This window comes from Sebastes umbrosus, chromosome 2 (assembly GCF_015220745.1).
Source record: "Sebastes umbrosus isolate fSebUmb1 chromosome 2, fSebUmb1.pri, whole genome shotgun sequence".
Classification (NCBI taxonomy): domain Eukaryota; kingdom Metazoa; phylum Chordata; class Actinopteri; order Perciformes; family Sebastidae; genus Sebastes; species Sebastes umbrosus.
The window spans coordinates 30,386,519-30,407,536 of record NC_051270.1 but is presented as its reverse complement, the minus strand read 5'-3'; the positions used below and the strand labels follow the sequence as shown (position 1 = coordinate 30,407,536).

The following is a 21,018-nucleotide window of genomic DNA, read 5'->3' as shown; positions in this document are numbered from 1 at the left end:
ACTTTACCTGTTTTATTTGTTTTATAACTGTGTGTGTTTTACCTGTTATATGTTTTTATCTGCCTCGTTTAGTCTTGTCAAGTATTTGTTTTAAAGCACTGACCAGAAGTGGCAAACTGTGAATATCGTTGTATTTAATACAAAAACAATAACGGTTTCTATTCTCTATTCTATGTATCACTTAGTGAAACCTCTTCCTTTCGGTATATGGATGAGGAAGAGTTGTGATAAGGGTTGTGTTGGTTTATATCTACTTTTTAACTCCAGATGGATATGTGGGTTGTAAATAAACTTGGGATGCTGTTCATATATTTAATTTGGGATGTAAATAAATCTGGGATAGTTTATATATTATATTATAATATATAATATTATATTATATTATATTATCATTCTATGATATATGAGTTATTAGAGGAGAAGTGAGAAAGGGTTAGGGAAATATAAGTTTTACTTCTACCTACTCCTTTTTGGACACTATTACTCTTGTTTTGTTTGTTATTATTTTGTATCTGTTTTTATTTATTCTTATGTTCGAAATAAAGTCATTCATTCATTCATTCATTCATAACGTTATTTATTACATCTACTTTACCTGTTTTATTTACTTTATAACTGTGTGTGTTTTACCTGTTATATGTTTTATCTGCCTCGTTTAGTCTTGTCAAGTATTTGTTTTAAAGCTGACCAGAAGTGGCAAACTGTGAATCTTGTTGTATTTAATACAATAACAATAAAGCTTTCTATTCTATTCTATTCATCACTTAGTGAAACCGAAAACGTTCAGGGTTCTCTGTAGTTCCCGATATTGTCTGAGGTCCTTGAAGGCGGCTTACGTCACGGCAAATGGCGGACGTTGTAAACAGAGCCAGCAGCTTGTCGCAGGCCGAAGTGAAACAGCTCTTTTTAACATGAATAACATCGAGACGGAGCGAATGGACAGTCTGGAGGGCTGGGTGGCCGTGAAGAGCAACATCTTTGAGGAGGCGGAGGCCTTTAAGCTGGGCTTCATCGTCCAGTGGAACGTCATCGAGTGTAAGTTCGCCGTCACCTGTCACAACCGGACGTTACAGCGGCAGCGACGCAAAGCCGAGGTGACCGTCTCCGAGGTTACAGTCTCCGGGGTTACCGGGGTTACCGGGGAAACTCAGGTGAGCTGGGCTGGACTCTTCTCCGTCAGCGACCTGAAACACGTCCACCAGCAGTTCACCTGCGTGGCGGACATCCTGCTGACGTGCTTCCCGGACCTGTCAGAGTTCGAGGCGGGCAACATCTGGGACCTGCTCTTCCTGACTCGGAGGTCAGGTCACCATGGTGATGATGGTGATGATGATGATGAGAGGGACTTTGACGCGTCGTGTAGGAGACTGGAGAAATACTTCAGCACAGCCATCGACGTCTGCGGGAGAAAGATAGTGCTGGATACGTTGTTCACGCAGGACGAGAGGGATGTGGAGGAGTACTTTGAGAACCTGCAGGAGTTCAAGAGGAAGACCATGCAGAAGGAGATGTCCAGGGCCAAGGGTCAAGTGCGACAGGTGAGAGGGGTTGTGACAGCTCAGCCGATTAGACTGTTATCAGGCTATTTAATAGGCGTTATCAGTCGCTATAAGCCCCATAGATGTGGGTCAGTAGGGGCCTACTATGCCTACTAGTAGGTTTTATCATCCATTCACATGGTAGATCACTGAAAGAAGGTGATCACGACAGCGACCTCGAGCGACCGTAGTAATTATGACAGGAGCAGAAGTGGAAGTCAGGTGCTGTAGTATAGACCGTGTGAAACTCCTTAAGGGCTGGAGGTTGGGGGTGATGGATAGGAAACAAAACACAGGGTTTTTCACCCAGGAGACCGGAGTTTGCATCCCGTGTGAAACCAACCAGAAGGAAGGAGATGGAAGAGACAACTAGCAGGGTGGGAGGGGTCAGCAATCACCTTCTGCGCCCTGTGGCTGATCCGTGTGGCGTAGATGGAGGCCACAGATGGGATGTCACATCCTATGATTTTAGAGGCAGTTCGCAACCACTCTCTCTAACTGTCTCCTCTCCAAGGCGGTTGTGCTGCCGTACCAGACTGGGACAGAGAAGACCAGGACACTTGTTACTGTGGCTCTATAAAATTGTAGCATTGCCTCTCTAGCCACACCAAACTTTCTAAGCTGGCGCAGGAAGTGAAGCAGGAAGTAACGCCTCTAGTGGGCGTTGCTTTTATAGTCATGTTGGAGTGGTGATGATGCTGAGAGGAGTTTCTAATGTTTTGTCAATCCGATATTTCAGACTAAATATTAGAGACACATCTCAGTATAACACAACACAATGTTGACATTTTGTGTACTTTTACATTCATATCAGTGAGGATAGACTTCAACAGTTTAGACTGGCGACTGTTGTATTAGACTCTAATAGTTTTATATGAGTATTTATGACAGATACTGTACTGTCATTTTCAAAGTGGGGTCCTTGAAGGGGTTTCAAGGGGTCCCCAGGTAAAAGAGGAATATAATATATTTTCAGTATAATTCCATCCATAAGTAACACAATGACAGAATCTATGACTATTTTGGTCATGTGTTTAACACACTTTCTGTAATAAAACATCAAAAAGCAAAAAGCAAAACAGATGAGGGGGGCAAAATCTTATCAAGCGGAGGTCTGTTGTCTACTTTGTATTAGTTTAGGGGTCTTTGCCGAGAAACAGTTCAGGAACCAGTGCTGTAGAGCACTGAAAATGCCATGAAACCAAAGATTATGCTAATGTTTTGTTTTGCTCATAGAATATAAATAGACTTATGCTCTGTTTTGGATAGTCCATGTTATCGTGTACGTCTCTGTGAGCAAAACTCATAGAAGAAGTCTTAGAAGCTAACTTTGATGCACTCAGAATACATGTGGGCAAACCAGACTTGTATTTTCAGGAGGAATGTTTGACTTAAATACAACAAAGGGGATTGGGGATTTAGTAAAGCTTGGGGAACCTCTGTCAGCTCTATATTTCCCCTTAATATCTTTTTGAATGTTACCCTGCAGGAGTAGCACCACACAGTGGTGTTACAAGTCTACTATGACACAGCAAACCTTTTGGTGTTTGTGTAATTACAATCAAAGCTGTAGATGTTGCAAGGCAGTCAGTGTAAACAGCATCAGTACATCTCTACAATCTAATGCAATCTGATATAATAGTGATGCAGTAAATGACACCTTTTAGATCACATGATGCTCTGTTGACTCTGTGTCAGAGAGCAGATCTGAGGCTATAGTTTTATGGCGTTATTGTGTTTGATTTGCATTATATCTGTAGCACCCCAGACTGAATGATGGTGATGGTTCACAAAAGCTTTATTATTTGTCATAATGCAACGTTAGCTCCAAGGAGTATGCTTTGACTTCACCGTAAGAGCTATGGAGAAAACCAAACCAAACCAAAATATCACCATTTTCAACTTTACAAAATGACAAGCATATTTAACTTAAAATTAAAGTATTAGTCCCCCTTTAAACAGTTGAAGCATGCCTTGCACATACTGCAGCTAAGTTACTGCATTAACGTTACAGCATCTAGCTTAAACACACACATACACACCTACACACACACACACACACACACACACACACTCTCTAACTAAGCAAAACTACAAAAATACATTATAAAGTCACTTATTATCAACTCTAGTAGGAAACGAAAATTTGACAAACCTTATGCCCTTATCAGTCTGGTGCTAAACAAACAAAAAAATACGACACACTCCTTTTGGAAGACACACCTGTTGTTAGTCTTTTTCCTTATTACAGGTATTACCCTTTCAAAATAAAAGCACCCACTTTCATAATATAACAGGATAAATTAAGCACAACTTTAAGAAAAACCTAGAAAATGAACAAACAGAAAAAGAAGACATTATACAAAGGTAGTTTACAATATCTCATGGCTAAACCTTATATTGTTCCCAAGAGACCAAGGATTCATATTATACAGGCTTGTGTGTCTTCGATTTAGATATGATGAAATTTAATGACATAAAAAGTAACTTTTCTTAACCAATCCCTTATGTCGCTTTCTCTGTGTCCATTCACACCTACATCAATTTACCTCATTCTCCCCAATACCTATATACAGCATTTCATTGCATTCCCTTGATAGGAAATGTTGATATCAGATTTGACTTAACTTCAATGGTGAGTGTCAGAGAAACAACTCCAGGAATCCAGTGGTATTGAACCACTAACCTCTGGCTTCACTGGGCAACCTTCAGCCCACCTGGTATATGAAAGTTGTATTCTTAAAGGACTAATATCAGCTGTTATATTAGTGCGTATGAAAAGTTCTGCAGAGCAAAGACTACCAGGCTGTGGGCTCAAAATAAACCTAACTAATGGTGTTTATGTCTTCTATGTTTACAGCACCTGCAGAGGCATGGCAGCGCAGACCGAATGGTCGCGCTGCTCGACATCTACGAGGAAGAGGACGAGGCCTACCAGGACCTGGTCACCGTGGCTACCACCTTCTTCCAGTATCTGCTCCAGCCCTTCAGGGACATGAGAGAGCTGGCCTGCCTCTACAAGATGGAGATCCTGGTAAATACAGACATTTAGCAGCTGTGGGCTTTTATTTAGCATGTGGTGAATTATTATATACAGAGAGGATGCTGTTTACAATTTGTTCTGGTATCTAATTGAATATATTTAAATGAAGAATTTAAATGTTTCACAAAAAGTAAAAGCAGCTCAAAGCAAAGATCTGCATACAGATTTTTTCAAATTTAATGTAAATGGTGGAGTGATTGACACAATTTGATATTTTTATGTCTCATTTGAGCAAAATGTGAGGTCAGATTTGATATCCTCACTAAACAAACTTTGACTGCAAGCTGAATTTATAATATATGTGGGTTAAGAGGTCTGCATTAAATCACAGAGTGTGAAGTTGTCCACTGTTTTTCTTACCGCGGTTCTCTGCAGAAGTCTTTGGAGTTTGAGGAGTTGGGTCCCAAAAGAATCGCAGCTCTGGAGAAGGAGGCGGAAGAGTGGAGAACGAAAGCAGACGACGCAGTCGCCTCAATTCAGGACATCACTGTCACCTACTTTGCACAGACTTCAAAGGCTCTGGCTGGTATAAGTCACTGTGTTTATTTCTCTTATTTGTGTACGGATGAATTAATTAATGATGCTTTATGTGTCGTTCCTCAGCACACAGGAAATGAAGAGCAGTAGAGTCTCAAGTTGCACTGCAACTGCAGACAAACAGCACATTTATGATATATGTTATCAAATCATTGAAAGGCCACACAAAATACACATTGTCATATTAATCTAAAAGAAAATAGCACTTCAAATAATGACATAAAAAAATAAATAATAAACCACATGATTTTGCTGTGTGTTTAACATGCTCAAATTAAAGGTGCTAGATGTCGCATTCTCCCTCCCCCGTTCCATTGCATTTACTTCACAACAAGTCGTTGCCAGTGACTTACTCTCAATTTCAGTCATTTATCCGTTTTTTCCACACTAACTGACGAGACAGAGATACCACGTGATACCAGCATCGTTTTACTATTTGCTCAAAAGCCTTTTTAGAAGTGGGAAGTAAACGTCAGATATTTTCCAGAGGGATAAACAAAACATTCATTTTGGACGTGCCAGCATTTCTATTATGAGTAATTCACAATCATAATAATTTTCCTCAGAAAAAGCCATACTTGTCTTTTTTTAATATTTGTCTACATAAAATGTTGTCAGTAAGATCTTTCAGTGTTTTAAAGTTTTGAGTATTAGAAAGGATATTGCTTCCGTTACTTGATTTGAATTGGATAAGAATTTCACTTTGTGTTATATTGGCGTCCCCACCTTGATCTGAGGGGAAGACGACATCCAGAAACTAAACATTTGATTCGGATACACTTGTTCGTTTAAGTTTGTTTAAGTTTAAATTCCACAATCTGTATGGCTGGCATATCCAGCTATGTTATGTGCCTGTAAATCCACCATTTATTTAAAGTAACACATGTATGGCTGTCTGCATGCGATGTAGATTACAAAACTCACAACAATATTTTATGACCAAAGAAAGTCTTTGAACACCTCAAACTGATTACATCCAACTTTGTAAAAAAGTATCCATGGGTCATTTTTTCCTGTTAATATATAATGAGCTTTGTGTGATGCGGACATAACGGACCCTTATGTGCCTGTTCAGGTATGTCGAAGCAGATGGAGGAGGATAAGTCTCGTTTTGGAGCTGCTGCCTGGGCGTCTGCAGCCCCACGACTGGAGAAACTGCGCTTCCTTTTGGCCAAAGAAACCCTGCAGCATATGAGAGCTACGGAGATGTGCCTTAACCGCAAGAAAGACGGCATCAGAGAAAGGGTGTGTGTCTTTTTTATTAGCATAAACCACAGCTTTTCTAGCGGTTCTGTCATTAGTCAGCACATTCTATACTGCCGATTTGACTCTGACGCAGTTGTGAGGCTTTCGTTTAGTTTAGTGACCCTTTATCTCCAGTGCCAAGGCCGACGCTGCATTTGTAGTGGTTGTAAGTCTGTAGAGATATGACACAGTGAATCTTTCACTTGGTATTCCAGTCTGATGTGAATATCTGGCTGCTATGGTCCTTTGATCTATTTATAAAGCCTGTGTAAAAACAGAGAATCCCCTCGATGCACCCCCAAAACCTGCATGCATGTATAAGTGAATGTGTCTATTAAACATACTCTAAACGTGCATGCTACTGTATCTACATATCTGTAAGTACAGGATGGGGGGTGGTGTGCTTCTGATGTCAGGATCACAGTATTTTGGGTAAACTGCAGCGAATAACTTGCTTCTGTAGGATGTCGTGCTGCGCGTTTGAGCTTTTTGGGAAAGAACAGAGAGCACCTTCAGCACCTTCACCTTCATCTGGCTGCATTATTCATCCCATTAGGCTTTTTGAAAATCAGGATGCTGGCGGTATCTGCCACTGTGAAATCAACATGAGCCCGTACAGAGACAGCTGTGTGTGAGCATTGAAAATGAGATCAGTAAGCTACACCTACGCAAAATCTTGCCCTGGCGGCAACGAAACTCTGTGGCTCTTTTGAGTGCGCCGACGCGCCTGCAGATGTCACAGCGTGACGCCTTTACATATAGTGTGTGTGTGTGTTTGGGGTGAGCTGTGTATTATCTAAAATCAGTTCACTCTGTACAGCTCTGGTGTCATATCCAGACAGTGTGTGTGTGTGTTTATATTTGACATAATTCAAAGCGTTTAAGGACATACATATGCTTTGAATGTGTCGACTCATTAACTACACATCAGGCATACCTAATGTTACTGTTCTACCTCGCAGGTAGCTGTTAGTTTCAGCGCATTTCATCACAGTCTGAAAACAAGCTTGCAGAGATCAAACCTTGCTAGGTTTAAAATCAAACCCAGAAGGCAAGCAATAAGAAAAGTAGATGTCATGAAAAGGATAATGTGAAGGATATTCTTTCACTAAACAGATTCAGTTTGACAGCTGACTTTAAGTGTAGCTCATTCAAGGTGTCTTTGAACACAGTTTCTTTGAACATATTTTTTTTTTAAATAGTCCCTGCTTGCAACTCTCTCACCGTCTCTCTGTGAGAGGTTAGTGTACCAAGTTTCAAGTCTCTGCTACTGAAACGAATGGAAACCAGCAGCTGAATCAATCAAAATGTATGATATGTTTTAGGGCTGGGCAATATATCGATATTATATCGATATCGTGACATGAGACTAGACATCGTCTTAGATTTTGGATATCGTACTATGGCTTAATGTTATCTTTTCCTGGTTTTAAAGGCTGCATTACAGTAAAACTATGTACTTTTCGGAACTTTCCAGACTGTTCTAACTGTTCTATTATTTGCCTTTTACACTTAGTCATTATGTCCTCATTACTGATGATTATTTATCAAAAATATCATTGTATAAATATTTTATTAAATCACCAATAGTCAACCCTACAATGTTGTTGCAATATGCATAACGAGGTATTTGGTCAAAAATATTGTGATATTTGATTTTCTCCATATCGTCCTGCCGTAGTATGCTTTAGAAGATGGTCAGCAGTAAGTATGCACAGCATATTAGGCTGTAATATGCAAAGCCACAAGTGTGATCCTTTGACTTGTTTCTGTTGTTGTGATGCAGTTTGGCTGCCTGTCTGGCAGAGTCAAGAGCCACAGAACTGATCCCAGGTCAGCGTCTGAGGACGACCAGCAGCAAGACACAGTGGACCAGCTGGAGATGAAATTCTACGAAACCCAACTGGAGCTGTACGACACCAAGTTTGATATCCTGAAGAACGAGGAGCAGCTGCTGGTGGCTCAGATAGACACGCTGCGACGGCAGATTAGAGGTAGACTACACACGACAAGACTACAAGACAACAGTTGATCTGTAGGCTACTTCGTTTTGAGAAATAACGGATCGCTGTGAAAGACAGTGATGTCCTTGTGCAGTCCACTTTAAAACACTCTAGCAACATTTATTTATTTAAGCACTCTGTATTTAATAACACTTCCCTTTTTAAATAAAGCATAATACCAGAAGCTTTAAGTACAAGTAGCGAAGCAGAGAGAAAAGGCTCAAGGTTGCCTCACACTGTGAAACTGTAATTGGAATGTAAAGGTCCTCACACAAATTGCCGTCTGTGCCTGAACACTGTGTTTAAATGAATGCAGTAACACAGTGAATGACTGCAAAGTATTAACACTTGAACAAGGTAATGCTTTGCAGTATAAAAGCCCTGCAATAAATACTAGATAACCTAAAGGGTCAGGTCACCTAAGACACAACAGCTCCTGTTTTCACTGTAAGACAACTATCACTGGAGTACTTTAACACTAAAGAAAACTACTCTCAGGCAAGGTCTGGAGTTATAAGTGTCTTTTTTCTGATTTCTCAGTGGATTTATGGATCTTTATTCACCTTGGACATTATGATAGTGTAAAAATATATGTCTATGATATGTGTGTGTTCATATTTGACTAAGAAGGAGTAAAATTTTGATGCAAATTGCGTCAATCAGCCACTAAGGTGGAGAAAACCTGTGAGGAGGAAAATGTGTTTTCCCTTTCCAGTTTTGATTAGGTGAACTGGCCCTTTTAAAATGGTTGCGTGTGTTTTGATGTCGACTCAGTAAAATGGCACATTTTAGGCTATGTGTTTGTGGTAGTGTTTTTTTGGACTGCATTACGTTGTGTGCTGTCTCTTATATTTAGTCCACACACTTTATGATATAATATTACACTACACTACACTCTCCATACAGCTGAATCAACACCCTGCTGACACAGTGTCAATTTGAGTTAAAGAGGACCTATTATGTTTATTTTCAGATGCATACTTGTATTTGGGGTTTCTACTAGAACATGTTTACATGCTTTAAAGGGACTATTTGTAACTTTCAGAATTGCTTGTTAACAGCGACACCTGTGGCCGTTAAGTCAATGAAAGTCAGCGTCGGGCTCGCGCTTGCTCGCTCTAAATAGACATGAACAAGTATCGCTCAACACAGTGAGGCGACACACGTCAGCTAAAACCACAATATCACTCTATATTTCAGCTGCTTGGCAGTAATGTTAGCTGACCAGACGAAGGTCTCTCCATGAATCAATACTGATCCTAGTGTCGGCTTTTCCTGCCCCAGCGCAGGCTTCAGCAGCGGGGCTCCGCAGCGATTAACGTTGTCGTCTCCGACCGCAGCACAACGTTTCAGTCTGCGGAGCCCCGTCACTTCACAAGACACGGAAAACCTCTGTTGGTCTGGAGGAGCTGCAGCATTTATTTGAACTTTATTAGAGGTGGAGCGAGTAAGCGAGTAAGCGAGTAAGCGAGTACGCGAGAACGCGAGAACGCGAGAACGCGAGAACGTGAGAACGCGCGCGCTGTCTGAGTGAAGGCGAGCAGCAGAGGAGGAGAGGCTCCGGCCACATGCGAGCGCGCATATGCGAGCGCATGTGTCCCGACCCGGTACATTTATACGCTTAAAAAGTTACAAACAGTCCCTTTAATGTTAAAAAGAAAAAAAAAACGCTTTATTTTTCTCATACCGGCTGTGCTGCAGCACCTCTTTTCACCCTCTGTCTGAAACACTCTGTCTGACGGAGTCACACTGTTGTGATTGGTCACCCGAACCAAACTCTTTGGACTCCGCTCCAGCTCTTCTAGCCATTATGCAAATGTCTTACGAGGTGACATCACCACACTACGTAAGAAAAGGCGGGACTTCAAGCAAGGCATTTCAGACATTTCAGCAGTGTTTCTGTGGGAGAGAGTAACTCCCTTTGGTGTGGACTTTAGGCTTTGTAACTTTTACATTCACAAAAAACTATATAACACACTAAAGGAAAGGGAAAAAAGCACAAAAGCATAATAGGTCCCCTTTAAAAATTACACAGTTGCAGGGTTGATGTATTGAATTACATTATGATGTGCAGGGGTTTCTGTTTTTCTGGTCACTCGGTGTCGTGTGCTCAGGGTTTACTTTGGGGAAATATTTTGTGCATGTAAATATTTCCCTAATTGCGCCTCCTGGGACGTGTGATGTTTGCTTCCATATGGTGTCTATGTACAGGCTGCCTGTCTGTGTCTGTGTCTGTTACCTTGGCTGGTTTCAGGTTTATTTTTCCCAACTCAAAAGCATGAAGGTGTCCTCTACCAGTTGCTGCGCAGTAAAGAAAGCAAGAGGACAGAGAAAAATATGAGCAAATCAAAGGAGGCTGCTGAGTTTATGAGGCTTTTCAAAAGAGTTCAAATACTCATCAGTGAGCAAGGACTTTCCCAATGCCCTTGTTGGAATACATGAATTATTTTTTCAGAAATCTTTTTCCTTTCTCACTGACAACTGACACAGCATAATATGCATCGCCTGGTTTCTTGTATGCATGTAAACATATTCACAAAAATGATCTGCACTAGACAGATTGCTCCAAAGAATACAATTTAGATGCAGCTGGTCAGTAATGAAATTTCCCCCTTAATACCTACCATACTGCTGCATCAATACTTTCTCTAAAATGTGTCTATCTCATGCAAAAAGACTTTAAAACCTGTATGAATCATGCTTCTCTTAACCCCTTAGCCTGATAAAGGAAACTAGCTGTACAAGGGAATACATACATAGTACATGTTTACATCCTTGAGACGAGTTTATTTCCAATTTTCTTCATGCCGTCTGTGTTGAATACAGAATGGAAAGCAACAGTGATGATGTAAGAATTACACTTGTATGAGTTGAAAGAGCACCTTCTGAACAGGTAACCGGGGAGTTTTGAGTGATTGGACTGCGTTTGTGTTGCAGAGCTGAAGGAGGAGGTGGTGTACTACGATGTGTGTGAGGATCAGGAGGAGCTGCAGAGCATGGTCCACACAGGTATCCAACACACCGACCCTCCGGCTGTCACTCAGCTCAAAAGACGCCTACAGACCTTGGAGACCAAGAGAGGCAACATCTGTGCCCGGCGAGCTTATCTCCGCAACAAAAAGGTGTGGGCGAGTGTCATTGACGCTCATTCATTTTCAGAAGGACATTCTCTGTCCCATCAAAAAGGATTTTTAGTGTCGCTTTGGTCCTTTTCGAGGGTATTGATCTGTGAATAATAGATTGGATTCCTCACTCTCTATCCCCTTCATGCCCCAAATTGCTGAGTTTCTAAAAAATGTTTTTACTGTACTGTTTTATTTTTAGCTGACAGAGGAATTGAAGCACAGTTGGTGCAGTTGGCATTTTCTCCTGTTACTGGCTGCATCCTCATTCGTCTGATTAAAAAGCATTTTATTGCTCAGAACAAAGTGGAAACAATCCCCTGGTTAGAGGCTCCCACCAATCACCTGCTACAGTAATCTACAGACATGAATATTTAACAATGCGGTAGAAAAGAGGAAGATAGTGAAATTTAAAAAATGCTCTACTAATCAACTGAGGTGTCATTTGCCCCTTGTTATTATGGCATTTTCTGACATGACATATTTGCCCAAGTACTATAGTGTTTGTATGTGTTAATGTGTGTGTGTGTTTAGGATCAGTGCATGGAGGCCAACGAGCAGAAGCAGCTGCCCGCCAAGCAGAGCTCCATACTCTTCAATCAGCATCATCAGGTCCACCTGGTACGTCACCACGGCAACGAGACAACCCACAGACACGCTCCCAACACTGACAGAAGCCGCAAATGAAACCGGATCCAATTCTTTGTCTCTAATACCTCTCGCTGTCTCCCTCTGTTGTCTGCAGAAACGAGAGAAGAGGAAAGAGGAGGAGCAGACGAGGAAGCTGTGGGTGGACCAGGAGCGAGAGAAGACTCTGAGCAGATTACGATCCTTCAGAGAGGTCAGGCGCTCTCATTGTCTCCGCTCCGCCTCCCCCTGCTGCTGCAGCTTCTTCTTCTTCTGTTAATGAAACCCCAGAGGCTCCTGTTTCACACACACTTAATTCAATAGTTCACCTCAAAATCTAAATTCAGTTAATAACTACTCGACCCAGCAGTGCCTTGGTAGGTGAGTGGTTACAGCAAATGCCACGTAACAACCAGTGGTGGAAAGTAACTAAGTACATTTAGGTACTGTACTTAAGTACGATTTTTAAGTGCTTGTACTTTACTTGAATATTTCCATTTCATGCTACTTTACACTTCTACTCCTACATTTTGTAGGAAAATATTGTACTTTTTACTGCACTACATTTGATTGACAGCTGTAGTTACTTTGCAGATTCAGGTTATCAATACAAAATATAAATCATAATGAACAAATAAATGATGATATAATATATGGATTAAGGTACCCAGAAGTATGTAAAGTAGTTAAAATCAGCCCCACCTTTACCAGTTAAGGTGATGTACACATTTAATGCAACACTAGTTAAAATCCAGTAATATGATTCTGAACTGAATCTGTACAATGAGTTTTACTTGTAACAGAGTATTTCTTACACTGTGGTATTGCTACTTTTACTCGAGTAAAAGATCTGAATACTTCTTCCACCACTGATAACCGCAACATCACTGGTATGACATTTGTTGCACGTCACACTCCTCTCTCTCCTCCCCTGTTTCCTGTCTATCTTTTAACTGTCAAACTGTCTATCAAGGGGAAAATGCCAAAAATGCTGACTAACGGCTGTGGTCGTAGTAGTGAGCTATCTTAAATGAGGGAGTACATTTTGTACCTTTGCTTGGGAACAGGACTGTTGTGGTTCGGTGTACAAGCTCTTTGGAGCAGAGACCATTATATTAAAGGACCAGTTTGTAGCAATTAGGGGATCTATTGGCAGAAATGTAATATAATAATAATAACTATGTCTTCTTTAGTGTATAATCACTTGAAAATAAGAATTGTTGTGTTTTCATTACCTTAGAATGAGGCGTTTATATCTACATAGGGAGCGGGTCCTCTCCACGGAATACGCCATGTTGCACCACCATGTTTCTACAGTAGCCCCGAACGGCTTGGGCCGGAGTCGATAACGTTACTCGCTGCCGCCGCTCTCTCTCTTTCTTGTTTCACCACTCACTTCCCATGTACACACACTCTCTACGCACTGGCTCTCTGCTCCAAATGACCTATGCTACTCTTCAAACAATTGGCTCTAGAGAGGGCCATTTATGTTTTTGCGTCGGCCACCGTACGCTTGGTACACAGGAGAAGCTTCAGTTGGTTTCAATCTCCTCACCTCACCTCTAGATACCACCACATCCTACATACCTTTCCTTTAAACACAACATTTCTAGCAATGATCCCTCAAATTGTCAAAGTCTGTCATTCCAGTCGACCGGTCAGTCCACCACTTTGGTCCTGACCGAAATATCCCAAAACTATTTGGTGGACATTCTCGGCCCCCTCAGCATGAATTGTAATGACTTTGGTGACTTTTCATCTAGCGTCATTATTGCTTAAAATTTTCAATTTTAGAGTTTTAAAAGATCGTCCAACTTGAGCAGATTGGGAAGATTTATTTATTATCCGCAGCATAGTTTGAAATCAAGTCACTGTGAGACCTATTTAAAACATCGGATCATTAGACTGTGTGGGTGTCGTCTTGTGTCTTAGCCGTCTTTGTGAACATTAGACAAGATGATGCCCTTATTTCTAACACCATTTCCTCCCTCTTCTACCATCTTTTTCTAGAGGCGACCGGGCCAGTACATCCTGAAGACTCCTCATTCCAGGATGTCTCCTCCAGAAGGGTCGTGTCCCTCCCAGCCGCTGTCTATCATCAGCCTCGGCCCCTCTGAGGGACCCCCTTCCATCCGTCCTGCACCCAGACGCAATAAAACACCCAAGAAACAGCAGCCTAAAGACATCCCTGTCCAGATCTACTCTGCACCGCCACCTCCAACGAGAACCTGCCCTACTGAGCCTCCTCCCCCGCCACCACCACCTCCACCTCCACCTCCACCTCCACCACCACCACCACTGCCCCCTGCCTTTCCTCCTCCACCTTTCCAAGCTTCACCTTCCTCTGAAGACACACCGATGCCTCTCAGTGAGAAAGAGGCCCCTCCTTTTCCAGCCAAGAACATGCTCAAACAAAACCTAGGTGAATTCATACAGTATAATTCAGCTTTTTATGTACCTGTAATGAATAGACATCTACATGTTTTTACCAAATCCTCCTGCTGGATGTAGAAAAAATCATTTTGATGTCCATTTATTTGAAAAAATCTGTTGAATATGTGAATCTGTCAGACTGCAGGGAAGGTTGTGTGTTTGTTCCAGTGTGCATGGAGTGTGTGTGTGTGTGTGTGTGTGTGCGTGTGCGTGCGTGCGTGCATGCGTGCGTGCCTGTACATGGTGTTCTGTCCTAAATTCCCAGCATCCCCCATGAGGCCAGAGGAGGCATTTTACCTCAGTTGTGGTCCTGCTGATGCACACTCTGAGCTCCAGGGAGACTGGAACGTCCAACTTCATATTTTCTGAGCTTCTGTGAAATGCAGGTCATTCAAGAGGAAGCTGTTTTTTAAAAAATGTTTTGAGGAAGCTTTGTATCGTGAAAATGTTTAGATGCTTCATCCGCAGTGAAACTGCAAAATTACCGATAATGCTTTCTTTATTTCTAGTGCAGCTTCTCTCATCATTGTAAAAGTGTCTGTTTTCCTGTATTGTTGTATTACTGTAGGAACAATGGACGAAGTGTTGGCCTCATTGCAACGCGGACTGATTCAGCTTCGAAAGGTCCCCGTCCCCAAGACAGCGTCCACTGCTGGGGACCCGAGGACCGGTCTGATGTCTGCCATCCGACACGGAGTTACGCTGAAGAAGGTGAGATGTTCTACAAGAACAGAGAACATGCCAAAGCCTAGAGCTAGACTCATATATCGGCCAGACTAATATATTGACTGATATTAGCTTATGGCAGATACAGTATATTGTATCTGTATGTCAGCCGATAAGTAAATTTCAGTACCATAGACTGTATATAAGAAGTGGACGTAGTCACTGTGACGTCAGTCAATGCTATGTGGACTGCCACTTTGAAGCCTCGAGATCGGCATTTTGGCCATCGCCATCTTGGTTTTTTGCAACCCGAAGTGACCCCAGAGGGTGGAGCTAAGTACAACCGAACACTAAATAAGACATTTTTTAGGCGACCAAAATGTTAGTATGAACTTTCATGAACTGAAAACACTGTGAAAGGATTAAAGTTTTAGACGAAAACACGGACAACTCCCAGACCGGACAACGCCGTTTTAGCGACCTGTCAATCACAAGGTAGACTCGCCCTAAAGCATCCCCTGCTTTATGGTCTATTTGACTCTAAATGGGACCATAATTTACTAAATGAACATCATGCTGCATTGAAGAAGACTTGAAACTAGCGATTGAGACCATAAACTCATGTTTACAATGTTTACTGAGGTAATAAATCAAGTGAGAAGTAGGCTCATTTTCTCATAGACTTCTATACAAACAGACTTCTTTTTGCAACCAGAGGAGTCGCCCCCTGCTGGCTATTAGAAAGAATGCAAGTTTAAGGCATTTCTGCATTGGCTTCACTTTTCAGACCACGGAGTTGCCCACTGGTCTGTACAGAAATGCCGACTTAGTTGCTTCAGTTTCAGGGTCCTTGTATTGTGAATGCTGCTCAGACTGGAACACCTACATGAACCATAGCCATTGTTAATGTTATTAGTCAAAATATCTGCTGTGTAAAAAGGCAGGAGGTAATATTGAACATGAATGAAAAGTGGTATTAAAGGGACTCTTGTCGTGCTGTAGGTGGTTGCTTCTCGTGCAGAAGTCCAGGGCGGCAGTGACAACGACCTGGAGCGCAGCATCAAAGCCGCCATGATGAGGATGAAGAAGGTGGCATCCGACTCTGATGAGGACGACAGAGGAGACGACGAGACGCACAGTGCAGACTGGGACAGCTGAGAACACACACACACACACACACACATACAGATGAAGCTGTACTCTTACATTTACCCCGCTCTGTTCTCTTCACGGTTGTGAGCTACAGCTTACTTTGCTGCCAAAAAGTCACAGATGAGATTACGCCTCGTCTGACTTAAACATTGCCTTTTTCAAAATAGCCCTGAGATGTTGTAATACATCCAGAACCGCTCAAATCCAACCAACCAGCTAGTGGCAGAATCAGGATTTAGTTTCCTTTAAAGCAGCTGTTTCTTGCAGAAATCCCAAACTGAGCGATTGAGGCTTCAGCGCTCATTAAGGAGAAAAGCCAAGCAGTAGTGCTGTAGTACAATGTGTACATGATTGAATTTCTCCCAACTCGCCCTCTGAAGGCCTTTTGTGAGGCTGTCACACAGCAGGGGAAGCCTGTGCTGCAGGCAGAGACCACTACACAACTCCACTGTCACAAATTAACATTTTCCCACATTATTGAGTCTAAACTTTCTTATTTTGAATGTAATTAAAGGGACTATTTGTAACTTTGTAAGCGTATAAATGTAGCGGGTCGGCACACATGCGCGCTCGCATATGCGCGTTCGCGTGTAGCCGCTGTACCCTCCTCCTCTGCCTGCTCGCCTTCACTCAGACAGCTCAGCTCGCTCCACCTCTAGACGTGAACGCGCGTTCACTACACACTGCAGAAGAGTTAGTTTAGCTCTGAGAATATCTAGTGAATGCACAGGGGACGTTTGTGCAGAAATAACTGCTGCAGCTCCTCCAGACCAACAGAGGTTTCCCGTGTCTTGTGAAGTGACCGCGCTCTGCAGAGAGTTACGTTGTCTTCTCGTTACCGACCGGGTGCCGGTGTCTCCTCTGCTCTCTCCGGCTGCGGGCGGAGAGAGCAGGGAGACACGCTGCAGAGCCCCGCTGCCTCAGCCTGCAATTAGGCAGGAAAAGCCAACACTAGGATCAGATCTAAATCATGTTCATGGAGAGACCTTCGTCTGGTCAGCTAACATTACTGCCAAGCAGCTGAAATATAGAGTGGTATTGTGCTTTTAGCTGACGTGTGTCGCCTCACTGTTTTGAGTGATGCTCGTTCAGGTATATTGAGAGCGAGCAAGCGCGAGCCCGACGCTGACTTTCGTTGATTTCACGGCCACAGGTGTCGCTGTTAAGAAGCATTTCTGAAAGTTACAAATAGTCCCTTTAAATCTGAACAATTGTTTTGTTTTTTTTACTTGATTTTACCCCAATAAGGGCTACACAGCAAACTGTGTTCAGTAGTTTCTGCATTTTATTACTAAACAAAGGAAGAATTGTGTCCTAAAGTGCAGCAGTGTTAATTATTTACAGCTTACATGTCTAAAGTCTATGGCACTGTTTGTATTACAGGCTGTTTGATGCACTGTCCCCCTGTCGCTGTTTTTCTTTTTGTGTCGGAAATGTGTGAATGTGTTTTAATTTAGGTGCAATTTTTACATGATCTGTTATTTCTTCCTCCACGATGCCATAACAAATTAAGTGACAAGTAAAGAACACTAGATTCATTTTTTTTTAAATAACCAAAACTTCCGTTTAATCATGGAATTGCTCTTTAATATACACAGCTCTGTCTCTCGTTGTGGTTGAATGCTCTGAAAAGTTTGCAGACAGATTGTTGTTGATGTTTAGGGGCGAACTTTGTACTTATGACCTTTGAACCTGTGACACTTACCTGAAAAGACAAGGTTCTAATGTATTATGCACAAAAATACAATACTGTATGGCAAGCATTATTAGATGGTTTTGCAGATGAAATGATTCGTCGATGCAAAGATATGAAACTTGTCCCGGTGTGTTGCAGACGAGCTGATGGTGTCTGCGGCTGAAACACACTTGTACTGCTGTGGTTTAATAATAAATGAAGACATGTTAGATCATAAACACAGATTGTTGGCGATTTCTTTCTGTTGGTATGAGATCTTTTCTTGCAGATTGCTCACGGTGTTCCCTGATCTCCACAGGTTAGCTGTAACCCCCCGTTCTTTAAATCACTCATCATCTACAGAGGCGTCTTATCAAACCTGTGCCGGCGAACCTCCCGGTGAGAGTGCTTTGACAGATTTGTCGCCCACTGATGATGATGATGATGATGACTCATATATTGTAATACTCTCTCACATATCTCTCCTGCAGTGACGGCTCAGACATCCCCAGCCAGTTGTGATTGGGTTTATTCAGCTCTGTGTACTTTAGAGAGCGGCTTTAGTTATGGCTGCTCTACAACATCATCTTGTTTGCAGGGCTGCTGCTGCTGCATCCTGCATGTGTGTGTGTGGGTGTAATTTATCAGTATCATCCAGGTGATTCAGGTGGAAGACAGGTCATGCACTTTGGGGAAGACACACACATGGCGGGTGTTTAGACGAAACCCGCCTATCTAGCGTCACCATGAAATTCCGCAGCCTGTTACTATGGCAACAGGAAGTCTCAGTGGTAGTGGCCTGCAGTGCCATCTCTCTCTCTCTCTTTCTCTTTCTCTCTCTCTCTGACACATGCACAGAGAAGCATAGTCTCTTAATGATGTTTCACCCACTCGCCCACTCATCACCAGTCACACAATGAGCCTCGCAGCCGTGAACAGCAGAGACGCTGCTTTTGCTGCATCACTGCTTCTGTATCGATTTGAGTGTGTTTTGTAACTGATAGAAGGCAACAAGTAAGGGTTATTTTAGTTTACTTATTCATGTTTCACTTCTTTTTCATTTAATGAATTCATAATTTAGCTTATGAAAAGTCAGAAAAGTGACAAGACCCAGAGTCCACAGTAAGATTTTTCTTTTGTTTTGTCCAAACAAGAGTCTAACGAGACACACCATCTAGTAAAGGCAAACAAATGCCCAGAAATACAGCCACATCCAATTTACCTGCCCAGAGAATTCACCACTGTTTTTGTTGCTGCTGTTTACATTCCTCCTGATGCAACTTGAAAACATGTACCACAGGGATGCGCTAGTTTTTTTTTGTGTATCATAAAGAGACTAAAACTGCATTTTGTTGTGCAACCGTGTTGTACAATGACAATAAATGAACCCTGAAAGCGGTGCTTTAAGCTAAATGATAAAGTCAGCTTGCTATCATGTTTAGCAGGTATGTTTACCATATTAACTATCTTAGTTTAGCATGTGCTAATCACCTTTATATACTTTACATACTGTTTTACTAACTGTTACATCCGTGCATGTATATATATTACTTCTCTAGAAATACTACATTCCTGTCTACACCTCTGTATATATATTTTTAGTACTTCTCATTATTACATACTACACTCCTGTTTACATTGACATATTACATCTGACAGCTTTCCCATCTGAAATACTGTCAACTAAATTACAAATTTACATTACTATTTTATATTTACTTATGTTTATATTCAAGCTCTATATTTCAACTGCACTTTTTTATGCCAGATTATCATTTTGCTTCTACATGTACTTGTGTGATTTCCCTTTTTATATAGACATATTTTATGAGCGCTGTTGAAGGAACCTGAGACCAAAGCTTTTCATTCTCAACGACTGCTTTGCTGGAACTGACAAATGATAAATAACCTTGAAACTAATTAGCACTAAACACAAAGTACAGCTGATACTAACAGGAGTGTTGCAGATATTTGGTCATATTTGATTTACTAAAAGGACAGGACAGATTTGAAAAGTTTGACGTGCTGCTGGCTCTAGAGGAAAAAGTCAGGGGATCACCAAAGACATTAGGATTCATCTTCTGGGGGGGATTTAATGGCAATCCATCGAGATATTGAAGTCAACCGACATTACCATCCCTAGAGCTAAAAGTGACAAGATCCAGAGCCTACAGTAACATATCTTTTTTGTTTTGTCCAAACAATTAAAAAAATTCCCAAAAGGTATTCACAGATATATTAGTGGTAGTAGGTTAGTTAAAAATGCTGACCGCAATTTCCCAGAGCCCAAAGTGATGTATTCACATTGCTTTTTATGTTGTTCAACTAACACCCTAAAACCCAAAGATATTCAGTTTACTATCATTTGAGACATCTCCACATTGGAGAAGCTGGAAACAGAAAATGTTTGGCATTTTTGGCTTGAAAAGTGACTCAAAATGATTAATTCAATCATCAGAATAGTTGATTCATGGATTAGTTAATTAATCTACATTAAGTGTTTCAACTCTAGTATTCAGTTAACAGTATGAAATGGTGAGAAGCTTCTCAGATTGAAGCTGGAACCAGAAAATGTTCTCAAAATGAATAGTTAGTTGTGAAAATCTGTTGTTTTATATCATTGTAAATTAAAGATCTTTGGATTCTGCTCTGTTGGTCGGACAAAAGAAGTAGTTTCAATACTCCACATTATGTTCAGGGGCATTTTTTTATACATTTGCTTTAAATTTAATAGACAAAAAAATCAAGATGAATTAGTGAGAATATTTCGCTGTAGTCCTACGACACTTAATTTCCCATCAACTAACTTAATTGGTTAATTAACTAATCGTTTCAGCCCTAAATTGGTGCTTATTCTGCATATTGATGAATCTTCCACTCTGATGCACCGGTGCCAACCAGCTGATCTCCGAAAGACTCTCAGAGAGATCAACATCCCTGCTGAGAGAGATGACTGACTCTTGTGTAATTAAACCAT

The 21,018-nt window shown here is 41.5% G+C and overlaps 1 protein-coding gene and 1 long non-coding RNA gene across 2 annotated transcripts in view; one reads left to right on the top strand and one right to left on the bottom strand.

Annotated features, from left to right (window-relative positions):
• The window catches only part of LOC119503585, a 28,404-nt gene extending 18,406 nt beyond the window's left edge, over positions 1-9,998 (bottom strand). Inside the window, exon 1 of the long non-coding RNA XR_005210347.1 lies at positions 9,850-9,998. This is a non-coding gene — a long non-coding RNA (uncharacterized LOC119503585). The remainder of the gene's footprint in view (positions 1-9,849) is intronic.
• Positions 833-16,914, top strand: LOC119503537 (WASP homolog-associated protein with actin, membranes and microtubules). Its single transcript, XM_037795383.1, has 11 exons — positions 833-1,538; positions 4,399-4,572; positions 4,957-5,107; positions 6,194-6,363; positions 8,150-8,357; positions 11,304-11,488; positions 12,023-12,109; positions 12,234-12,329; positions 14,126-14,537; positions 15,117-15,259; positions 16,217-16,914. The coding sequence occupies exons 1-11, from the start codon at positions 912-914 to the stop codon at positions 16,370-16,372; spliced, it is 2,409 nt and encodes an 802-aa protein (XP_037651311.1). The 5' UTR covers positions 833-911; the 3' UTR covers positions 16,373-16,914.
• Positions 16,915-21,018: the final 4,104 nt, after the last annotated feature.